We start from the raw sequence: 18917 nt of genomic DNA, 5'->3' as shown, positions 1-18917 counted from the left end.
AAGAGGAAAATCTGCTTCATGTGTTTCTGTTTGATCCTCAGTGACTTTGACACAAAGGCCTCTGCTGTGATGATCACACCTCTGATCAAGTCTCACAGTGTCACAACTGATAAATGATCAGAGTTAGAATATTTCTGACTGTCTGCTGTGTGCCGTGACCTTTGACCTGCTAAAGACAGTCAGCTGTGGATTATTCATTGTTGTGTCTGATACTTAGAACTGTGAGGAAGAAGCTACACAGTTAATCAGGGTCCCCTCTCTCTGAATCAGGAAAGGTGGGCAGGCCGCGTGTGGGCCGCGGGCCATACGTTGAGTATCACTGTTTGAAATGTGAACATTGTTCTGCTGCAGTCAATGGACTAAACCAGAGAAGAAGAAAACAGACTTTACCATGAAGATCCTCAGTGTGGATCAGTATAATATCAGCCTGATGTCTGCAGTTTAGTGTCAGCACAACTTTCACATCATATTCATCTCAGCACAACTAAAACATGCTGACTGACCTCAGAGTTTCAAGTTTACATCCTGGACTCTCCAGGAAACCACACAGATGCTTCACTCCTGGATCCTGCAGGTTGTTGTTCTTAGTCGATGACCAGGAGGAGTCATTACTCAGGTCCAGCTCTCTCAGATGGGAGGGGTTGGACTTCAGTGCTGCTGCCAGATAATCACAGCTGATCTCTGACAAACCACAGTCCTTCAATCTGTATAAAGAATGAAAGATGTAAGTTTATTAGACAAAGTGCTTGAAATCATTCAGTGTTTCATCATCTGTTCAGAGCTGAAGAAGGTTCAGAATGTAGAAGTTTAGAAAATGGAAACTCCAAACAGCTGAAGCCAACAGGAAGCAGCTTCAAACAAACACAACAAGAGAAAAAACTCTGAAAGTTTCACATTAAAGTCGTACATTTCTCATAAAAACAGGAAAAAGACTTGAAAAAGTCGTGTTTTTCCTTCCAGGAACCACATGGCTTCACTTTTAAAGGTGAAGTGTGACAGAAATGGACATATTGAAATCAATGATATCAAAGCTGGAATCAAATGAGTCCAAGTCTTCTGCTGATTCAGCATCACATTCATCTTTGCTCCTTGTTCTGCATCCCCACCATAAATATAAAGAGGCAAAACTCACATTTTCCAAAATCCTCTTTAAGCTTCGACAATAAAGGAAGATAGTTTTATACAAGTCTTTGTGGTTTTCTTGTCACCCAGATGCCCGAGTACTTAAACTTGTTATAGCTGGGTTTAAAAGGGGCTAAAATACACAAAACTCCCCAGTTGTCGTACAGATAGACTTTGCCTCGCTCTTCCCAAAATTCACTTTATATCCAGAAATTGTCCCAAATTCCTTAAGTATGCATTAAGGTGACCTTGAGGCTCTTAAAGGCGCCTATAAATAAAATGTATTATTATTATTATTGTAAGTCTATCCAAAAGTTTGCGGAGGCTATTCGATGGGTTGGAAATAAATAAAATCATGTCGTCAGCATAAAGAGAGACTTCATGTTCGATACCCCCTCGATGTTTTCCCTCAACACCAACACATTGTCTCAGAGCAACAGCTAGCGGTTCAATGGCAAAAAGGACACAGAGGGCATCCCTGTCCTGGGGGACAGATTATTGTTAGTCCGGACGGCTGTTAGAGGGCAGCAATACAATACTTTTATCCAAGATACAAAATTAAAGCCACATTTTTTAAGCATATAAAACAAATCCCATCTCACCCGATCCAACGCCTTTTCTGCGTCAAGCCAAATTACAGTTTCCAATGTATCACCTTTAACATGGGTATAAATGATATTTAATAGAGCTCTAATGTTCAAAAAAGAGTGCCTAATAAAGCCCGTCTGGTCTGGTGAAATAATGGAGGACAAATACTTGTGTAAGCGACGGGCCAACACTTGAGCCAGGATCTTGGTGTCTGTGTTGAACAAAGATATTAAACGACATGAACGACAATCTAAATGGTCTTTTTCTTGTTTTACAATTAAACACATCACTGCTTGATGCATTGTTGGAGGCAACGACTGTGAGAGGAAGGATTCTTCAAAAGTTGATTTTAACAGTGAATTCAGTCGGTCAGAAAACTTTATGAAAAAATCAGACGGATACCCGTCGGGGCAGCAGATTTTCCAGACTGCATGCTCCGTACGGCCGTTTCAATTTCAACATTAGAGACAGGTTCCTCCAGACTAGCGATCGCATCTTCTCCCAAGGAGGGAATATCAAAAAACTTATTGAAATCATTGTGGATCTCAAGGATAGTTTGGTTGTCTGTAGACCTTATTCCCTGGTCATTGTAGAGCTCAAGGATAGCTGGTTAGCTGTTCTTAGTCGTAGCTGGTGAGCTGATAACTCGCCTGTTTTTTCTCCATGTTCATAAGCGTAGCTGCAACTTTGACTCAGCCTGTTTTGTAGATATGAGATTGTATTCAGTTTGTCATTGTAACCGCTGTGTATATAATACAGGCTCAGGAGAGTGGCTGTACACAGCATGTAGTTTAGTCATTTCATCAGCTAACTGAGAGAGGCGCTCGGTCCCTATTTTATTCTGTTTGGCACAAAATGAAATTATTTGGCCTCTCAGATGCTTTTAGAGATTCCCAAATGACTGATGATGACATCTCTGGGGTCTGATTGATAGAAAAAAAATCTCTTTGAGACCTTTTGTAACTGACAAACTCTTCACCTGCTAACAACACTGAGTTGAATCTCCATGGCTGATAGTTGGAGCAGGCATCAGGAATACACATTGAAAAACAAGAGGAGAAATCACCAGAGTCTTATAATCACATTCTGGAACTAAAGGGAGACGTTTTTCTATACAAATATATGTTTTATGGACATGAGAAAAAAAGAGTATTGACGTGAAGCAGGATTATGAAATCTCCATACATCAGCTGGCCCATAATTATCAAGAAAGCTCTGAATGACGCATGCTGACTTTGGACTAAGTGTACTTTTGTGTGAACTGTGGTCCATAGCAGATAATGAGCAGTTTAGGTCTCCCTCAAAGATGATATTGTGTGATGACATATTGGGGAGCCGCGCAAAGACATTAGTGAAAAATCTGTGATCGTCCCAATTAGAGGCGTAGATATTTGCTAAGATCAAAGGAAAACCATAAACTATATTTTCTGCACTTAAAATCCTGTAATTTTCTCATAAATCGACAGTGCGCCTTATGGATGAATTCTGGTTGTGCTTACTGACCTCGAACCGATTTTACGTGCTACACGGCGCTCAGAAACCTTTCAAAAAATGTTTTGGTACGACTTTGCTAAGCTACGAGGCCGCACCGCTTGATGGATTGTTGGAGCATTACAGCTACCGAGGAGCCTCGCGGAGTGATACGTACTCTGCTTCAACGTAATATTACTGTATTGAGTGTGTATAAGGACCATAAATGGCACCTGTAAGAGACACGGTTACAAAGAGGATTTCAAACTCCAGGCTGTCAGTCACGCAGTAGAACCTGGGAACAGAGCAGCTGCTTGTTATTATGCTCAGCGTCTGTTAGTTTACATTTTGACTGCACGATTGTGAGCTTTTTGTTATGCACAAAAACAACATTGTTTTCTTTTGTTTATGGAGCATTATTATTTAATAAATGCTGATCATTTATTTCTGAGTAACTATTTCATGTACATCTACGCTGTATGTTAATAAATGTGCCTGTGTGAGATTTGGGACACAGCTTTGACTAAGAACTCTCTTTTTGTTCGTACTTTCTGGCTTTAAAAATATCGAGATATATATCGTATATCGCCATCCAGCTAAAGAATATCGAGATATGAATTTTGGGTCATATCGCCCAGTCGTAATATTGCAATAGGTTGTCCGTTAAACTCAAGCGGGGCTTGGGCCCTGGCACGGCGTAGCCACACAATCCTGGTAGTAGTGACGCTCGGCTATGACGGCGTGCGGGTTACCAGCTGGCTTTCTCAGGATAGGGCTCCTGTGTGAGCGGTCGACAATAACGTCTTTATCCATACCCAGCACTTCACGTAGTAGCACGGATACGGCCGTGGAGGAGCTCGAGTCCAGGCCCTCTGGGATCCCTATGATGTGGATGTTAGCTCTCCGCTTCCTGCCTTCATCACATTTATCCTTCAGGTCAGACAGCTGCTCCTTCATACTCTCTACTGTAGACTGCAGGGTGGTCACCTCATCGCTCCACATTGACAGCCCATCCTCAGCTTCTTTCACTGTAACCTTTACTCCATCAACTTCGCCGCACGTCGCCGCCATGCTGTTAGCGATCTCATTTCTCAGTCCTTGCACGTCAGCCCTTATATTGTCAAAATCTTCTTTCAATGCATTTCTGAGTTCTTCTTTTAACAGCGTACTAATGTCCTCTTTAATGGATTGAAGAAGCTCCAGTTTTAGAGCAGTAGGATCCACATCACGCGCGTCTGTTGAGTCTGCTCTTCAGCGGCCGTAGAGCTGGACGCTGCCCTTTGGCCATCATCGATACTCTCGCCCGAGATCGCACCGGGGCTAAAATATTCACCTGCTCAGCTGTTTTTGATCAGTTTGAGCCTGTGTGGTTTGATCAGGTGGAGGAACGATGTGATGCTATAAAGACATCATCTTGTCCAAATGATGTTGTTCCAACACGTGTTTAAAAAGATGTTAAAGGTTGTTGGTTCCGACATCTTAGCGATTTTTAACAGCAGTCTTAGTTCAGGTGTTGTACAGCCTGTTTTAAACATGCTGTTGTACAGCCTGTACTAAAAACCTGATCTGGATCCTCTGTCCGCTCAAACTTCAGGCCTATTTCAAAGCTTCCCTTCCTGTCGAAGATTTTGTAAAAGATTATATTTGTTCAGCTGCAATCTGTTGTAAAGGTTTCAGTCTGGTTTTAAAGCTCTTCACAGCACTGAAACTGCACTTTGAAAAGTTCTTAATGATCTTTTATCAGCCACTGATCAGGAGACTCAGCTGTGCTTTTGGATCCGACCGCTGCCTTTGACACTGTTGACCACAGCATCTTGATCTCACCATTGGAGCATGGCGGCATCAAGGGCGCTCTATTAGACTGGTTCAGCTCTTTTATTAAATCGCATTATTACATTTGGGGCTTATATTTGACGGCAATGTGACCTTTGAAAAACAGCTGAGCTCAGTTGTACAGCGGTCTTTCTTCAAACTGAGGCTTTTATCTAAGGTGAGATCATTTCTATCTTTTAAAAACCTTGAACGGGCGATCCACGTTTTCATGACGTCCCAGCTGGATTATTGTAACTCCTTATATGTTGGAGTTAGTGGGACCTGCCTGGCAAGACTGCAGCTGGTCCAGAAAGCTGCAGCTCGTCTTCTGACACAAGCTCAAAGACATTTATCGTCCCAACAACCACATATACGCTGGTCCCTCGCTGTAACACAGCTCACCTTTGGCGGCCTCGCTGTTTCGCTGATCTTTTTTGTGCAATTTTGCATGCTTTTGTTTTTTACAGCACATTGTGTTCTGCGTCCTGATTGGCTGTAGACCATTGTCAGCCAATCTCGTGCCGTGTCTCCTGTACAGTACAGAATGTGTTCAAATTTACAGCAGTGTGACTCTGCAGTGCTGCACTGTATGTTTGTACGTTTTGTCCCCAACAAACAACAATGATGACGAGACGTTTTGCACCTGTGGTAGCAGCCAAAGGCAGAGGAGGATGCTGACCATCATAGTTTCAACAAGGAGGCAAAAAGGTTGTAACTGTCCACAACAAGAACATCGTAAGGATGGAGTCAGCTTTGGCTTTGTGGCTCAGTGACCGCAGGAAAAAGAACATCGTGCTGGACACCAACATTATCTGCATAAAAACTCAAAAGCTTTATGAAACTTTACCTGACAGCGAGGAGCCCAGGCCATGGACGAGTGCTCCTCACACAGAAGCTCATTTAATGCCAGCAAAGGCTGATTTGACACATTTCAGAAACACTTTGCTTTCATTCTTTAATAATGAACTTATTTTTCTATGAAGGTTTGAACTTTGTTTAAACAAGAGAGAAAAGTGTGAAAATGTTCATGCCTGTCTGAGAAAAGTGTAGAAAGTGTGCAGTGAGGGTTTAACTGCCTTAAAACTTCTATAATAATTGTAAAACATAAAGCTGCTACTTCATTCTGAGACTTATTTTTAGAACGTAACTCGATAAACGAGCGACCGCAGTAATGTATTGTGTTTATTTTGAAAACTCTCAACAGGATCTTCAGATTTATTTTGAAAGGTTTATCTGGAAAACACACAAACACATAAGCAGGAAACAAAGAGCGTGATATGAAACGATAGACGTTTTCATATGGTCATCATATATACATCGTTCTATCGAACAGCCCCAGCTCCTGCTGTCAGTCTCTGTAAATCTGCTCTTAAAACACATTTGTATTCACTGGCTTTTAATACAGCATGAGAGTTATTTGATATTTGATGTGTGATATTAATATTATCAGTTATTTTAATCGTTATTTTGGATTCTTGTACAGCACTGTGGTCAGCGCTGCTGCTGTAATTAATGTGCTGTAAACACATAAACAATCTGCAGTTAAACATCCAAAACTAAAGATGTGATCGCTGCCTTTAGAAAATGTGCTGATGCACAAGATATCAGCTCCATTAAGGTGGAATGTGGCCGTGTTAGAAACATGTTGGAAGAAGTTTGAAGCTGAAACTGTGAAGCTGAGAGTGAAAGAGCTCCAACGTCTGTCACAGGAAACTTTCTTGTTTCCACACTGATGAAAGCATCAAGCTTTGATTTCCTGCTGCTTTTATTGAGTCACACTGTGAAACTGAGCCACAGCTGAACCAGCATCCCTGTACAGCAGACACTTACAGCGCTTGGCTGCTTCCATTGAACCCTCTGCACAGAGCTTCAGTTTCCTCTTCTGGTCCCAAAGTGCAGAACAACAAGGTTTCAAACAGCTTCGTTCCAGCAGCATCAGCCACAGACATGCAGAGAGAATCCTTTGGTTGTGTTGTGTGTTTGTATATCTGCTGTCTGTGTTGCTTTGTGAGGATGGATCATCTACTGCAGCTCCAGATAAACAAGCTGCACCTGAACCTGGTAGCTTCACTTAGAAGACACTTGTGACGGGAACGTGTGAGAAGTTTTGTGCAGACAAGTGTGGATTTAGAGTGTGGGACGAGCTCTCCACAGTCTTTGTGGAGATCCACATTCTGCATACTGCCTGTGAGAAGCTGCAGACATTTGTCCTCCAAATCCACTGAGCAGCTGCTCGTGGTGGTATTAGCTTCACGTGTGCGTGTTAGCATGAAGCCTCGGTCACACTCTGCTGTGGACACGGTCACGGACAGCTGGACGCCTGGTGGACGAGTCGTCCTTCCTGTTAAACTTCTTTGAGCATGAGAAGAGCATGAGAAGCTCAGTGGACACTGTTCAGTGTTTTAACTCTCGCTTTCACTTCAGCTTCACCAACAACAGCACAAGCAGAGCAGCCCACTGCCTGCATGGCTGGGACAGCGCCCCCTGGTGACTGTAAACCACTACAACATGTAGACGGCCGTCTGCAGGCTGGATGTAGCACCACCGCAGAGACGTGCTGCAGCTCTGTTTAGTTACCCAGCTGACAGCAGAGGCTGTAGTTTACTGTTACCAACATGGAAACTGAAGCTTCATCAGCTGGAGCTACAGAGCTGGAGAACAAAGGAGACTGAGAGGCCAGAATGATGTGGGAGGAAACATCAAGAGCCTGTTTGAAAGGAGACACATGTGGATGCTGTGCCAGTCTGTGGTCTGTCAGAAGTCAGCTGAGTCACACTGCAAGAAGCTGCAGAATCTCAGAGGAGGAGATTTGGAAGTGTTTGTGGGACAAACTGGACTCAAAGAAAGAAGATGTTTGTGAAGTCTTTGGTGGAGGTGAGCAGTGTGAGGCAGAACACATGCAGATGAATCAGGAGGTCAGCATCAGTGTCTCCTTGTGGTGGACGGTAAAAGAATCAGAGCCAACGCTCCCGTCCACCCTCGGCATGAAGCAGTGCTGTTTCTGAAACAGGAGGACAAGTCCAGAGAAGACAGAGGAAGCAAAGATGAGGGTGGGACAGGACAGCAGGACTTCCTTCAGACCTGCAGCTCCATCACACTGCTGTAGGTCCTCTTCATCACACATGTACCTGCAGCCTGTCTTCAAGTCCAGGAGTCACCTCCACACAGTGTAGAAGCCTCCTGTGCAGACCATGGAGTCCAGCCTCTGTCAGGGAAGTCGGCACTAAAGCCTGAAAGACTTCAATCTGTCTCTGCTCCACCCGAGAAAGACCAGCACCGTACTTGTTGTGCATTCAAGGAGGGAACATCAGCACTGCATCGTGGGAACAACACCGCAGGAACAAAGACACAGCACGGCCGATGAAGGACGAGGACAAAGGAAAGGTGAGTGAGAAGACCCTGGTGGTGTGGACGGACCTGCAGGGGCTCCAAGACTGAGGAGCAGAGACGTCCATGTACCAGCTGAGGATGCTGCAGTGATCCAGGGAGCTCGGTCCAATCTGAGGCCGTGTGAACTACGTGGACCACAGTTTCTTCACAGACTTCAGCCACGTGAACATCTGGAGATCCAACAGTGCACGAGCTGTGAGCCATCAGCTGTTTCTCTCATCAGCTGCTGTAATGAGAGCTGCTGGAATCATCTCGAGCAGCAGGAAATCACTGATGTTGTTTCTAACCAAAGATATGGGACTGAGCTCCGCTGAGCTCCTTCTACTTTCATCCAGATAGAAACTGCTACAGTCTGCTGATTATTGCTTTGCCTCCATCACACGAGCTCTTTATCCTGTTCTTCACTCTCATTGGTTCTTTGTCTGCTTGTTTTTACAACAGTAGTCTTCTGATTGGTCAAAGGAGACAATCAGCTGTGACTAAATGTAGCTCCTACAGCAGTGATGGGAATAACTACTGAAGCTAATCCAGTATCAAAGCTCAGGAATCAGCAGCTCCCACCTCGTTTTCTTTCAACAACTATTTTTAGCTGCTGTGTTTTTGTGTTTCTGCAGACCTCAGACATCCTGCTGCTCTGGACACCTTTTTCATTCTTTTTCATCATTATTTTGCTTTTCTTTTATTATTATGTTATATGTATTAATATGTGAAACACTTATTCTTTGTGTTTTTGCTTTGCTCCTGTCAAACTGCTTTAATAAAATCTGCTGCAGTCTAAACTGTGGACGTTCCCTTTTTAACCCTTTGTGAAACAATAAAGGTTTAAATCTGAGTATTCATCTATGTTAGTGTTTAATGGGTCTGATAGGTTGCTTTGGCCTTTCCCAGTAATATCTTCCCTTGGAGTCTGTGGTCCAGGCTTCTAAAACCATCCCAGGTTAACAAGAACTAGAATCTAGAGGAGAGCTGCCATAACAGGTGTGACTGATGAGATCTGACCTGCAAGGTTACTCAGGTTTGTTTGTATCAGAACAAGCAGGGAAGACACCTGGACGTCAAAGTAGTTAGAGCTGGGCGAGTGTCCTCACCCACATCGGCTTCACAACTCTGCATCACCTACTGAGTAAGACTCAGAGCATCAGAGATTAGAAGGTCTACAAAGAGCTGAACCAGACTTCCTGTATAAAGGTTTTAGTTCCACAGATCGACAGTGTCAGCACAACTAAAACGTGGAGACTGACCTCAGAGTTTCAATTTGATGTTGTGGATTCTCCAGAAGAACACACAGCTGCTTCACTCCTGAATCCTGCAGCTTGTGGTAGCTCAGGTCCACCTCTCTGGGATACGAAGGGTTGAGCTTCAGCACCGCTTCCAGATAATCACAGCTGATCTCTGACAAATCACAGCCCTTCAATCTGTATAAAGAATGAAAGATGTAAGTTTATTAGACAAAGTGCTTGACATCATTCAGTGTTTCATCATCTGTTCAGAGCTGAAGAAGGTTCAGAATGTAGAAGTTTAGAAAATGGAAACTCCAAACAGCTGAAGCCAACAGGAAGCAGCTTCAAACAAACACAACAAGAGAAAAAACTCTGAATGTTTCACATTAAAGTCGTACATTTCTAACAAGAGTATTTTAAAGACAGCGTCACTGATGATCATCTTCTGCCCAGTAAAACTTTGGTTTTCCACATGTGAGTGTTAATGATGCACAAAGACTGTGAGTGCAAAGAGGGAGCGAGGAGGATGACAGAGAGATGGTACAGGAGCATCAAGAACCCGGCGAGGAAATGAGCAGAAGGACTTTGGAGCCTGTTGGATTGAAGCTTTCACAGAGACGTGTTTGACTGGACACAACCAGGACAGACTTTTAATCCCAGGATTTGGATGGGCTTTCTGTCTTTATGGTCACAAATGATGCTGTAACTCTGTGACTGTCCTGGAACTGTCAGCAGTGTGGTTACGTCCTTTTGACCTGAGTTTCCACAGCTCTTATAACAGCAGTGTACATTCAGACTGAGACACGCTTCAGTCTGTATGGACCTGTTTCTGTAGCTGCCACCATCATTCTACATGTTTGTACATCAGCTTATCAAATCCTGTCTGCTGTCTTCATTTATTACTCTTCACCTGCTTCACTGTCACTGTGTGGGCGGAGCTGCCTGAGCCCCGCCCACACAGTGACAGCTCCTCTCTGGAGTTAAACTTCCGCTTCATCTCCGCCTCTTTTCTTCATCCTCCACCTCTCTTTTCTCTTCTTCAGTGTTCTGCAGCCACGGAGCCTCACAGCCGTTAGCACGCCCATACCTGAGCAGCTAGCATTACCCAGCATGCCGTGCAGCAGTGTCAGTTTGTAAATGTGCAAGAATTCCTGCTCCAAACTGTTTTACAGAGTGCTGTGTGCCGTGACCTTTGACCTGCTAAAGACAGTCAGCTGTGGATTATTCATTGTTGTGTCTGATACTTAGAACTGTGAGGAAGAAGCTACACAGTTAATCAGGGTCCCCTCTCTCTGAATTGGGAAAGGTGGGCAGGCCGCGTGTGGGCCGCGGGCCATACGTTGAGTATCACTGTTTGAAATGTGAACATTGTTCTGCTGCAGTCAATGGACTAAACCAGAGAAGAAGAAAACAGACTTTACCATGAAGATCCTCAGTGTGGATCAGTATAATATCAGCCTGATGTCTGCAGTTTAGTGTCAGCACAACTTTCACATCATATTCATCTCAGCACAACTAAAACATGCTGACTGACCTCAGAGTTTCAAATCGACATCGGGGATTCTCCAGGAAACCACACAGATGCTTCACTCCTGAATCCTGCAGCTTGTTGTAGGTTCCACTCAGGTCCACCTCTGTGGGATACGAGGGGTTGGACTTCAGTGCTGCTGCCAGATAATCAAGGCCAATATCTGACAAACCACAGCCCTTCAATCTGTATAAAGAATGAAAGATGTAAGTTTATTAGACAAAGTGCTTGACATCATTCAGTGTTTCATCATCTGTTCAGAGCTGAAGAAGGTTCAGAATGTAGAAGTTTAGAAAATGGAAACTCCAAACAGCTGAAGCCAACAGGAAGCAGCTTCAAACAAACACAACAAGAGAAAAAACTCTGAATGTTTCACATTAAAGTCGTACATTTCTAACAAGAGTATTTTAAAGACAGCGTCACTGATGATCATCTTCTGCCCAGTAAAACTTTGGTTTTCCACATGTGAGTGTTAATGATGCACAAAGACTGTGAGTGCAAAGAGGGAGCGAGGAGGATGACAGAGAGATGGTACAGGAGCATCAAGAACATTAAAGTCTGGCGATTAAATGCCTCACTCCTAAATGACAGCCAGTTTTGTGAGTTCATACATACTGAACTGAGCCTTTAACTCTATGGGATTGCGCCAAGGCATACATTAGAGGTCGCATAATATCATTTGCAAGTGCCAGGAAAAAAAGAAAAGAGGCTAGGCGGTGTGAATTGGAGGCCAAAATAAAACACGTAGAGCAACAACACAAAAAAGCACAGACAGCCAATTTGCTTTCTGATCTTAAAATGTTACGTAGTGAGCTTAATAGTTTAATAAACGACAAAATTGAGGGCAATTCATTAAACAAAAGTACTATGAACAGAGTAGTAGGGCTAGTAGATTGCTGGCAATAAGACTCAGGAAACAGCAAACTTGTAATATGGTCCAAAAGTTGAAGTCAGATCAAACTCTAATTACTAAACCAAATCAAATTGCAAGTTGTTTTGCCAATTTTTTTGAGTCATTATATAAAAATTCAGACACATGTAAAGATAACAATACACTATCTGATTTCTTAGAAAAGATCAATTTAAAAACACTGCCAGAATCTGTAGCAAAGGAGTTAGAAGAACCAATTCGAGAACAAGAAATTTCACAGGTGATTTCAAACCTTAAAACTAAAAACAGTCCTGGCCCTGATGGTTTTATTAACGAATTCTATAAAAAAACTTAAGGACAAAGTCGCACCCTTATTACTGAAAGCTTACCACTGCTCTCTGGAGACTGGGACTATGGCGCCGTCCTGGAACGATGCTACAATTGTCGTAATCCATAAAGAGGGCAAGGACCCCTCAAACTGTCAATCATACAGGCCAATCTCATTACTTAATACTGATTTGCGCATTCTCACCACGATTTTAGCCAAAAGAGTTAGTAAAATTATTACACAGGTTATAAATCCAGATCAAACGGGGTTCATTGCAGGAAAGCACTATGGGGACAATGTTCGTAGATTGTTGAACTTAATGTCCTTGTACAAGACCAAACAAGAAGAAACAATGATTCTGTCTCTTGATGCGCAAAAAGCATTCGACAGGGTTTCCTGGCAGTACTTGGGCCATACACTTGAAAGATTCACATTTGGGCCAAACTTAATTAAGTGGATACAGATTCTTTATTCCAACCCAATGGCGGCTGTACGGGTAAATGGAACAATATCAGCCAGATTTCCACTGGAACGTGGGTGTAGACAAGGATGCTCACTGTCGCCCCTGCTGTTCGATATAAGTATTGAGCCTCTGGCGCAGTTGATTAGAGATGAACATGAAATTCAGGGCCTTTCAATTAATGGAGAACAGCATAAATTGTCCATCTATGCAGACGATGTACTTTTATACATTTCAAATCCTGCAGTCAGTTTACCTCATTTAAAATAAATTATTAGTACATACGGTTACCTCTCTGGTTACAAAGTTAATAGTGACAAAACATTGGCAATGGATATAAGAGGAAACATTTCACAAACATTCAAGGAGCGATGTGGCTTTAAATGGCCAAACGAAGGTATCAAGTATTTAGGAATTCAAATTCCTCACTCATTATCAGACTTGTTTAAAGTAAATTATGAAGTTATAGTTGCAAAAATAAAAAAAGATTTAGAGCAATGGACAGTCCTGCCTCTGTCTTTCTTGGGTCGGATCGTATGAATGTATTGCCAAGACTTCTAGACCTTTTTCAAATGCTGCCTATTAACATTCCCAACTCTACATTTGATAATTTAGATAAACTTTTTTCCAAATTTATATGACAAGGCAAACGCCCAAGGATCAAGTTCCAAATATTAAAACTGTCAAAACTGCAGGGGGGATTGGCTGTTCCAAACCTGAAATATTATTTCTGGGCAGCTCAGATGAGACCCCTGACTGTATGGGTGCGGGATTTGTCTGAAACTCAGTGGCTAAACATTGAGAAGACAATGTGCGAAAGATCATTGGAATCCCTGCTTTTTTCTAACACTTCAATTAAAAATGTGCATATGGGGGAACGGACGAGGGTCACACTAAAGATTTGGCGTAGAATCAAACAATCATTTGGTCTTCCAAAAGAAATTTCAATGTTATCAAGCCTCTCCTCCCTGCAGGGTTTTTCTCCTATTGTGGAAGACTCTGGCTTCAGAGCATGGTCACATAGCGGGCTTCATAAACTTTGTCATGTTGTGAGGAATGGGCACCTGAGCTCATTTGAACAGTTGAGGTCAGCTTCGGCTTCCTTCTTCTGACTTTTTTAGATTTCTGCAGCTAAGAAGCTTTTTGACAAAACATAAAGAATGGAGGCAAGTTTTGGAGCCCTCACCCATTGAGGAAATGTTTCTAAAAATATTTCAAAGTAATTCCTCCCCAAAATTAATCAGTAATTTTTATAACGCATTTATGAGTTTCAATACAAATGCAACTTTGGATATTAAGGCAAGGTGGGAAGCTGAGACTGGCACTCAAATCTCAGAGGACACCTGGGAAGAGGTGTTCGGTGAAGCCCATCTGGTGACTAATTCTGGGCTGTGGAGAGATTTTAAATGGAAGGTGGTCATGAGATATTTTAGAACCCCAGAGATAATTGCTAAAATGAAGCCTACAAATCCTGACACCTGCTGGCGAAATTGTGGTACTTATTTAGGAACCCACTCACATATATTCTGGTCGTGCCCAAAAATCTGCTCACTTTGGAATGACATATTTAAAGTTCTCAATACAGTTTTCCAACAACCATTAACAAAAGACCAACAGTTAGCCATTTTAGGAGTCTTACCAAATGGTTTTGCGGGAAACAATAAAAAGTATCTCTTAAGAATCTTGCTTACAGCAGCACTAAAGTGTATCACTATTAAATGGCTGAATCTTGACCCACCTTCATATAATATGTGGATTGATAAAGCAAGAGAAATTTACCAGATGGAGGAAATAACATCTGCTCTGCGGATTCAGAGAGAATTGTTTACTGAGCGTTGGCGACCCATACATGCTTTACTGTTTCAATAATTTAGCATAGGTCTGTTTCGTTTTGTTCATTTATGGCTAAGTTTGTCACATGTTATTTAATATTACATAAAGTTTTTGTTTTTCTTTTCTTTTTCTTTTTGTTGTTGTTTGTTTGTTTTCTTGCTTGGGTTTTGTTTTGCTTCCCAGTTTTGTTTTGTGCTTCCTAATTGCAGTTCTTACTTTAATCTACATTTCTGCATTGCGGTTCCTGTAACTGTCCTACTTGTGAACATTGACAAGTACAAGTTGCAATGTTGTAGATTATAATAAAAATTGAGTTTAAAAAAAAAAAGAACATTAAAGTCGTACATTTCTCATAAAAACAGGAAAAAGACTTGAAAAAGTGGTGTTTTTCCTTCCAGGAACCACATGGCTTCACTTTTAAAGGTGAAGTGTGAAAGAAATGGACATATTTGAAGTCCAACACCTTTTTCCAGTCACATTATTAAAGCAGACAAACTACAAGCTCATTTTCATTCCAACAAGTCATCTTCTGACCTGGACTAACAACACTGGTCTCTATGTGCAGCTGGCTGTGAGACCAGTGCTCAGGGAGCGTCTACAAAGTGCAACACTGAAAGAACATCACACACTCATTTGCTTCCAGCACTTTCACACAAACATCTACTGTCATTATTGTCACCAAACTCTGTGGATCCTTTATTGCAAATTCAAATGGGATCAAATGGTCAGACAAAAGAGGGTTATGAGGAAATATGATGAAATGTTGTGTATTAGCAGCAAGTTATTGAATCATTTTCCTCAGAAACCAAACAAAACGATTGACAAACATGTTTTTACAAACTCAGTGTTGGACTTGGATCAGCAGGATAAGCTGATGTTTAAAGGCATTTGAGTCTCGCTGTATGAGAGTCCAGTTATTACTCAATATTTATGGATGATGTTCTTTCAGTGTTGCACTTTGTAGACGCTCCCTGAGCCTCACAGCCAGCTGCACATGGACCAGCTGACATTACCCAGCATTAGAGGCGGCTGTAAAAAATTAATGTTCCCATTTAAATGGTTTTAATTTGAATAAAACGATGTTGATTCATTCAATCCTGAATCGATGTTTAATATAAATGTATTTTGCCAGAATCTCAGGTTAAAGCTCACAAACTATTTCAACAAGCAGCAAACAGCTAAAACAGTAAATGAGAGCAGCTAAACACACAAAGATGGAAACACAGAGCGTGGATCGTTCACTCGACGGCACGTACACGGACACGCCGTCGGGGCTGCAAGTGGACAGCTCACAGATCCTGAAGCTGCAGGTTTCATCTGTCTCCAACCAAAACTGAGTGAAGCAGCAGCAAAAGAAGATCCAAACTCTGCTTCACGTTTGATAAATATGCTCATGAATTCTCTCTGACTTTGGCTGTTCCTGCCTGCACAGCTCTCTCTCTCTCAGTGTACTCCAAGAACAGCTTCAAACATCTGTTTCTGCATCATTCACTGTTTATTAGCCACCAGTCTGCTGTTGTGTTCAGTGCTGTCGGCCTCTGACAGTAAAGCCTCATTTCTGCTGTTCCATGGAAACTTTTTAAAATGATGACAGATTACAAACTCTCAGCTGTGTCTGTAATCAAACCTCTGTAACTTTGCTTCACTTCAGCAGCATCAGGTCATGTTCACATGTTGATTCATGGTTTGCTTCAGTTTTTGATCGACTGCAGAATATTTTGAAGGTTATCTGCTATAAAAAGCCAGAAGAGGAAAATCTGCTTCATGTGTTTCTGTTTGATCCTCAGTGACTTTGACACAAAGGCCTCTGCTGTGATGATCACACCTCTGATCAAGTCTCACAGTGTCACAACTGATAAATGATCGGAGTTAGAATATTTCTGACTGTCTGCTGTGTGCCGTGACCTTTGACCTGCTAAAGACAGTCAGCTGTGGATTATTCATTGTTGTGTCTGATACTTAGAACTGTGAGGAAGAAGCTACACAGTTAATCAGGGTCCCCTCTCTCTGAATCAGGAAAGGTGGGAAGGCCGCGTGTGGGCCGCGGGCCATACGTTGAGTATCACTGTTTGAAATGTGAACATTGTTCTGCTGCAGTCAATGGACTAAACCAGAGAAGAAGAAAACAGACTTTACCATGAAGATCCTCAGTGTGGATCAGTATAATATCAGCCTGATGTCTGCAGTTTAGTGTCAGCACAACTTTCACATCATATTCATCTCAGCACAACTAAAACATGCTGACTGACCTCAGAGTTTCAAGTTTACATCCTGGACTCTCCAGGAAACCACACAGATGCTTCACTCCTGAATCCTGCAGCTTGTTGTTAGTCGAAAGGGAGGAGTAGTCATTACTCAGGTCCAGCTCTCTCAGATGGGAGGGGTTGGACTTCAGTGCTGCTGCCAGATAATCACAGCTGATCTCTGACAAACCACAGCCCTTCAATCTGTATAAAGAATGAAAGATGTAAGTTTATTAGACAAAGTGCTTGAAATCATTCAGTGTTTCATCATCTGTTCAGAGCTGAAGAAGGTTCAGAATGTAGAAGTTTAGAAAATGGAAACTCCAAACAGCTGAAGCCAACAGGAAGCAGCTTCAAACAAACACAACAAGAGAAAAAACTGAATGTTTCACATTAAAGTCGTACATTTCTCATAAAAACAGGAAAAAGACTTGAAAAAGTGGTGTTTTTCCTTCCAGGAACCACATGGCTTCACTTTTAAAGGTGAAGTGTGAAAGAAATGGACATATTTGAAGTCCAACACCTTTTTCCAGTCACATTATTAAAGCAGACAAACTACAAGCTCATTTTCATTCCAACAAGTCATCTTCTGACCTGGACTAACAACACTGGTCTCTATGTGCAGCTGGCTGTGAGACCAGTGCTCAGGGAGCGTCTACAAAGTGCAACACTGAAAGAACATCACACACTCATTTGCTTCCAGCACTTTCACACAAACATCTACTGTCATCATTCATGTTCCTGCTCCTCTGGATTCACACGGACCATCTGCTCATGCCGTTGCCATGGTGAATCATAGTATGCAGCTCCATAACTCAGACTGAGCATGCTCAGAGCTGATTGGTCCAACTCTGATCAGCTAATCTAGAAGAGGAAACTCTGCTATATGTACATTATGACATCTACACCTGAATCACAACACTCACACAAATATATCAACTGTGTTTAATATTTTGGCACGTAGATCATTTATGTGCTTCAGCTCTTCTTACATTTTACCACCAACATGTTTCAAAAGGATCAGCTTTTACTTTGAAGGCCAGCTGTCTCTGCTTCCTGTTTTCATTGTTGGATAATGGAACAAGTCGATTCTTCAGTGCTTTGAATTGTGTTACACAAAAATAAGCAAAGTTTTACGTTGTTCAGGCAGAATCGAGCGTTGAAGAATGAATTCACACGTCAATAAACATTTTCATCAGCACAAGCAGGACAATGAAAGCAGGAAATACCCCAAACTGCCATTTCTCATTCTACAACTTCAACAACTGCACATGAATTATACTTCATACACAGACCCACAGTCTCTGATTGCTCTGAAATCTCACTGACAGCTGTGGACAAGAGATATTTTATTTTGCATTCTTATGGTGACGATTTATAATCAGAACTATCATGGATCAATCATTCATCATTGTCGAATCTGTTGACAGAATAATCTCTGAATTATATCTATGGTAATCTGAGCAAAATATTAATGTATGTATATTATCATCACTTTAATTAGTCTATTGTTGTTCTCTATCATTCTTTCTATCTGCTTAAGCTGTTGCAAATGGTATCCATATCATTGTATTCACCCCTCTCGAAGCTGTGGGTCCAGTAGGGCCTTCTACATTCACTTACACACATATTCAGGCCCACACCAACATGCACATAGAGAGTCATGGAAAGTACGCACGTTCACTCCTGCACGTACTAAGAACAGGGAGGTCGTCTCAGGACAATCTCTCGGTTGGACACACAGTCTCACAAAATTGCACAACATATCACAAACTTGTTTGTTTCGAAAGTAGTATCGGATGTCTATATAAGGAGAACTTTGGAACTGTTATCATTTCCAGTAAGATCTGGCTGTGATGTCATCAGGGTAATATAAGGATGGGGAGCGGTCTGCTCGAGGAAGATTGGAAGATTGTAGGGTGGCTGTTGCAAGTTTCTTCTCACACTGTACTGTGTGTTTTAATAAAATAATTTGTGTTGACCCACTATGGACTTCCAGTCGTATGTCTCTTCCCCAAAAAATCGAACCATGACAGTCTTGGTGCCGAAAAC

At 42.1% G+C, this 18917-nt stretch overlaps 1 protein-coding gene across 5 annotated transcripts in view; it reads right to left on the bottom strand.

Moving 5' to 3' along the window:
• Window positions 1-18917, bottom strand: part of LOC146360627 (NACHT, LRR and PYD domains-containing protein 12-like) — a 62819-nt gene that overhangs the window by 11471 nt on the left and 32431 nt on the right. For 2 of the 5 annotated variants that reach the window (XM_084921220.1, XM_084921221.1), the window contains exons 10-13: window positions 16872-17069; window positions 11137-11316; window positions 9624-9797; window positions 504-704 (exon numbers count right to left, since the gene is read on the bottom strand). In XM_084921220.1, coding sequence (XP_084777346.1) covers window positions 504-704; window positions 9624-9797; window positions 11137-11316; window positions 16872-17069 — 753 coding nt within the window. The remainder of the gene's footprint in view (window positions 1-503; window positions 705-9623; window positions 9798-11136; window positions 11317-16871; window positions 17070-18917) is intronic. The other 3 variants (XM_084921224.1, XM_084921223.1, XM_084921222.1) reach the window with 2 other exon arrangements.

The sequence above is a fragment of the Perissodus microlepis genome, chromosome 23 (genome assembly GCF_051167445.1).
Source record: "Perissodus microlepis isolate ML-2025 ecotype Zambia chromosome 23, ASM5116744v1, whole genome shotgun sequence".
In the NCBI taxonomy this organism is placed as follows: domain Eukaryota; kingdom Metazoa; phylum Chordata; class Actinopteri; order Cichliformes; family Cichlidae; genus Perissodus; species Perissodus microlepis.
Note: the sequence above shows the minus strand (reverse complement) of the source record. Positions and strands in the feature narration are given on the sequence as shown.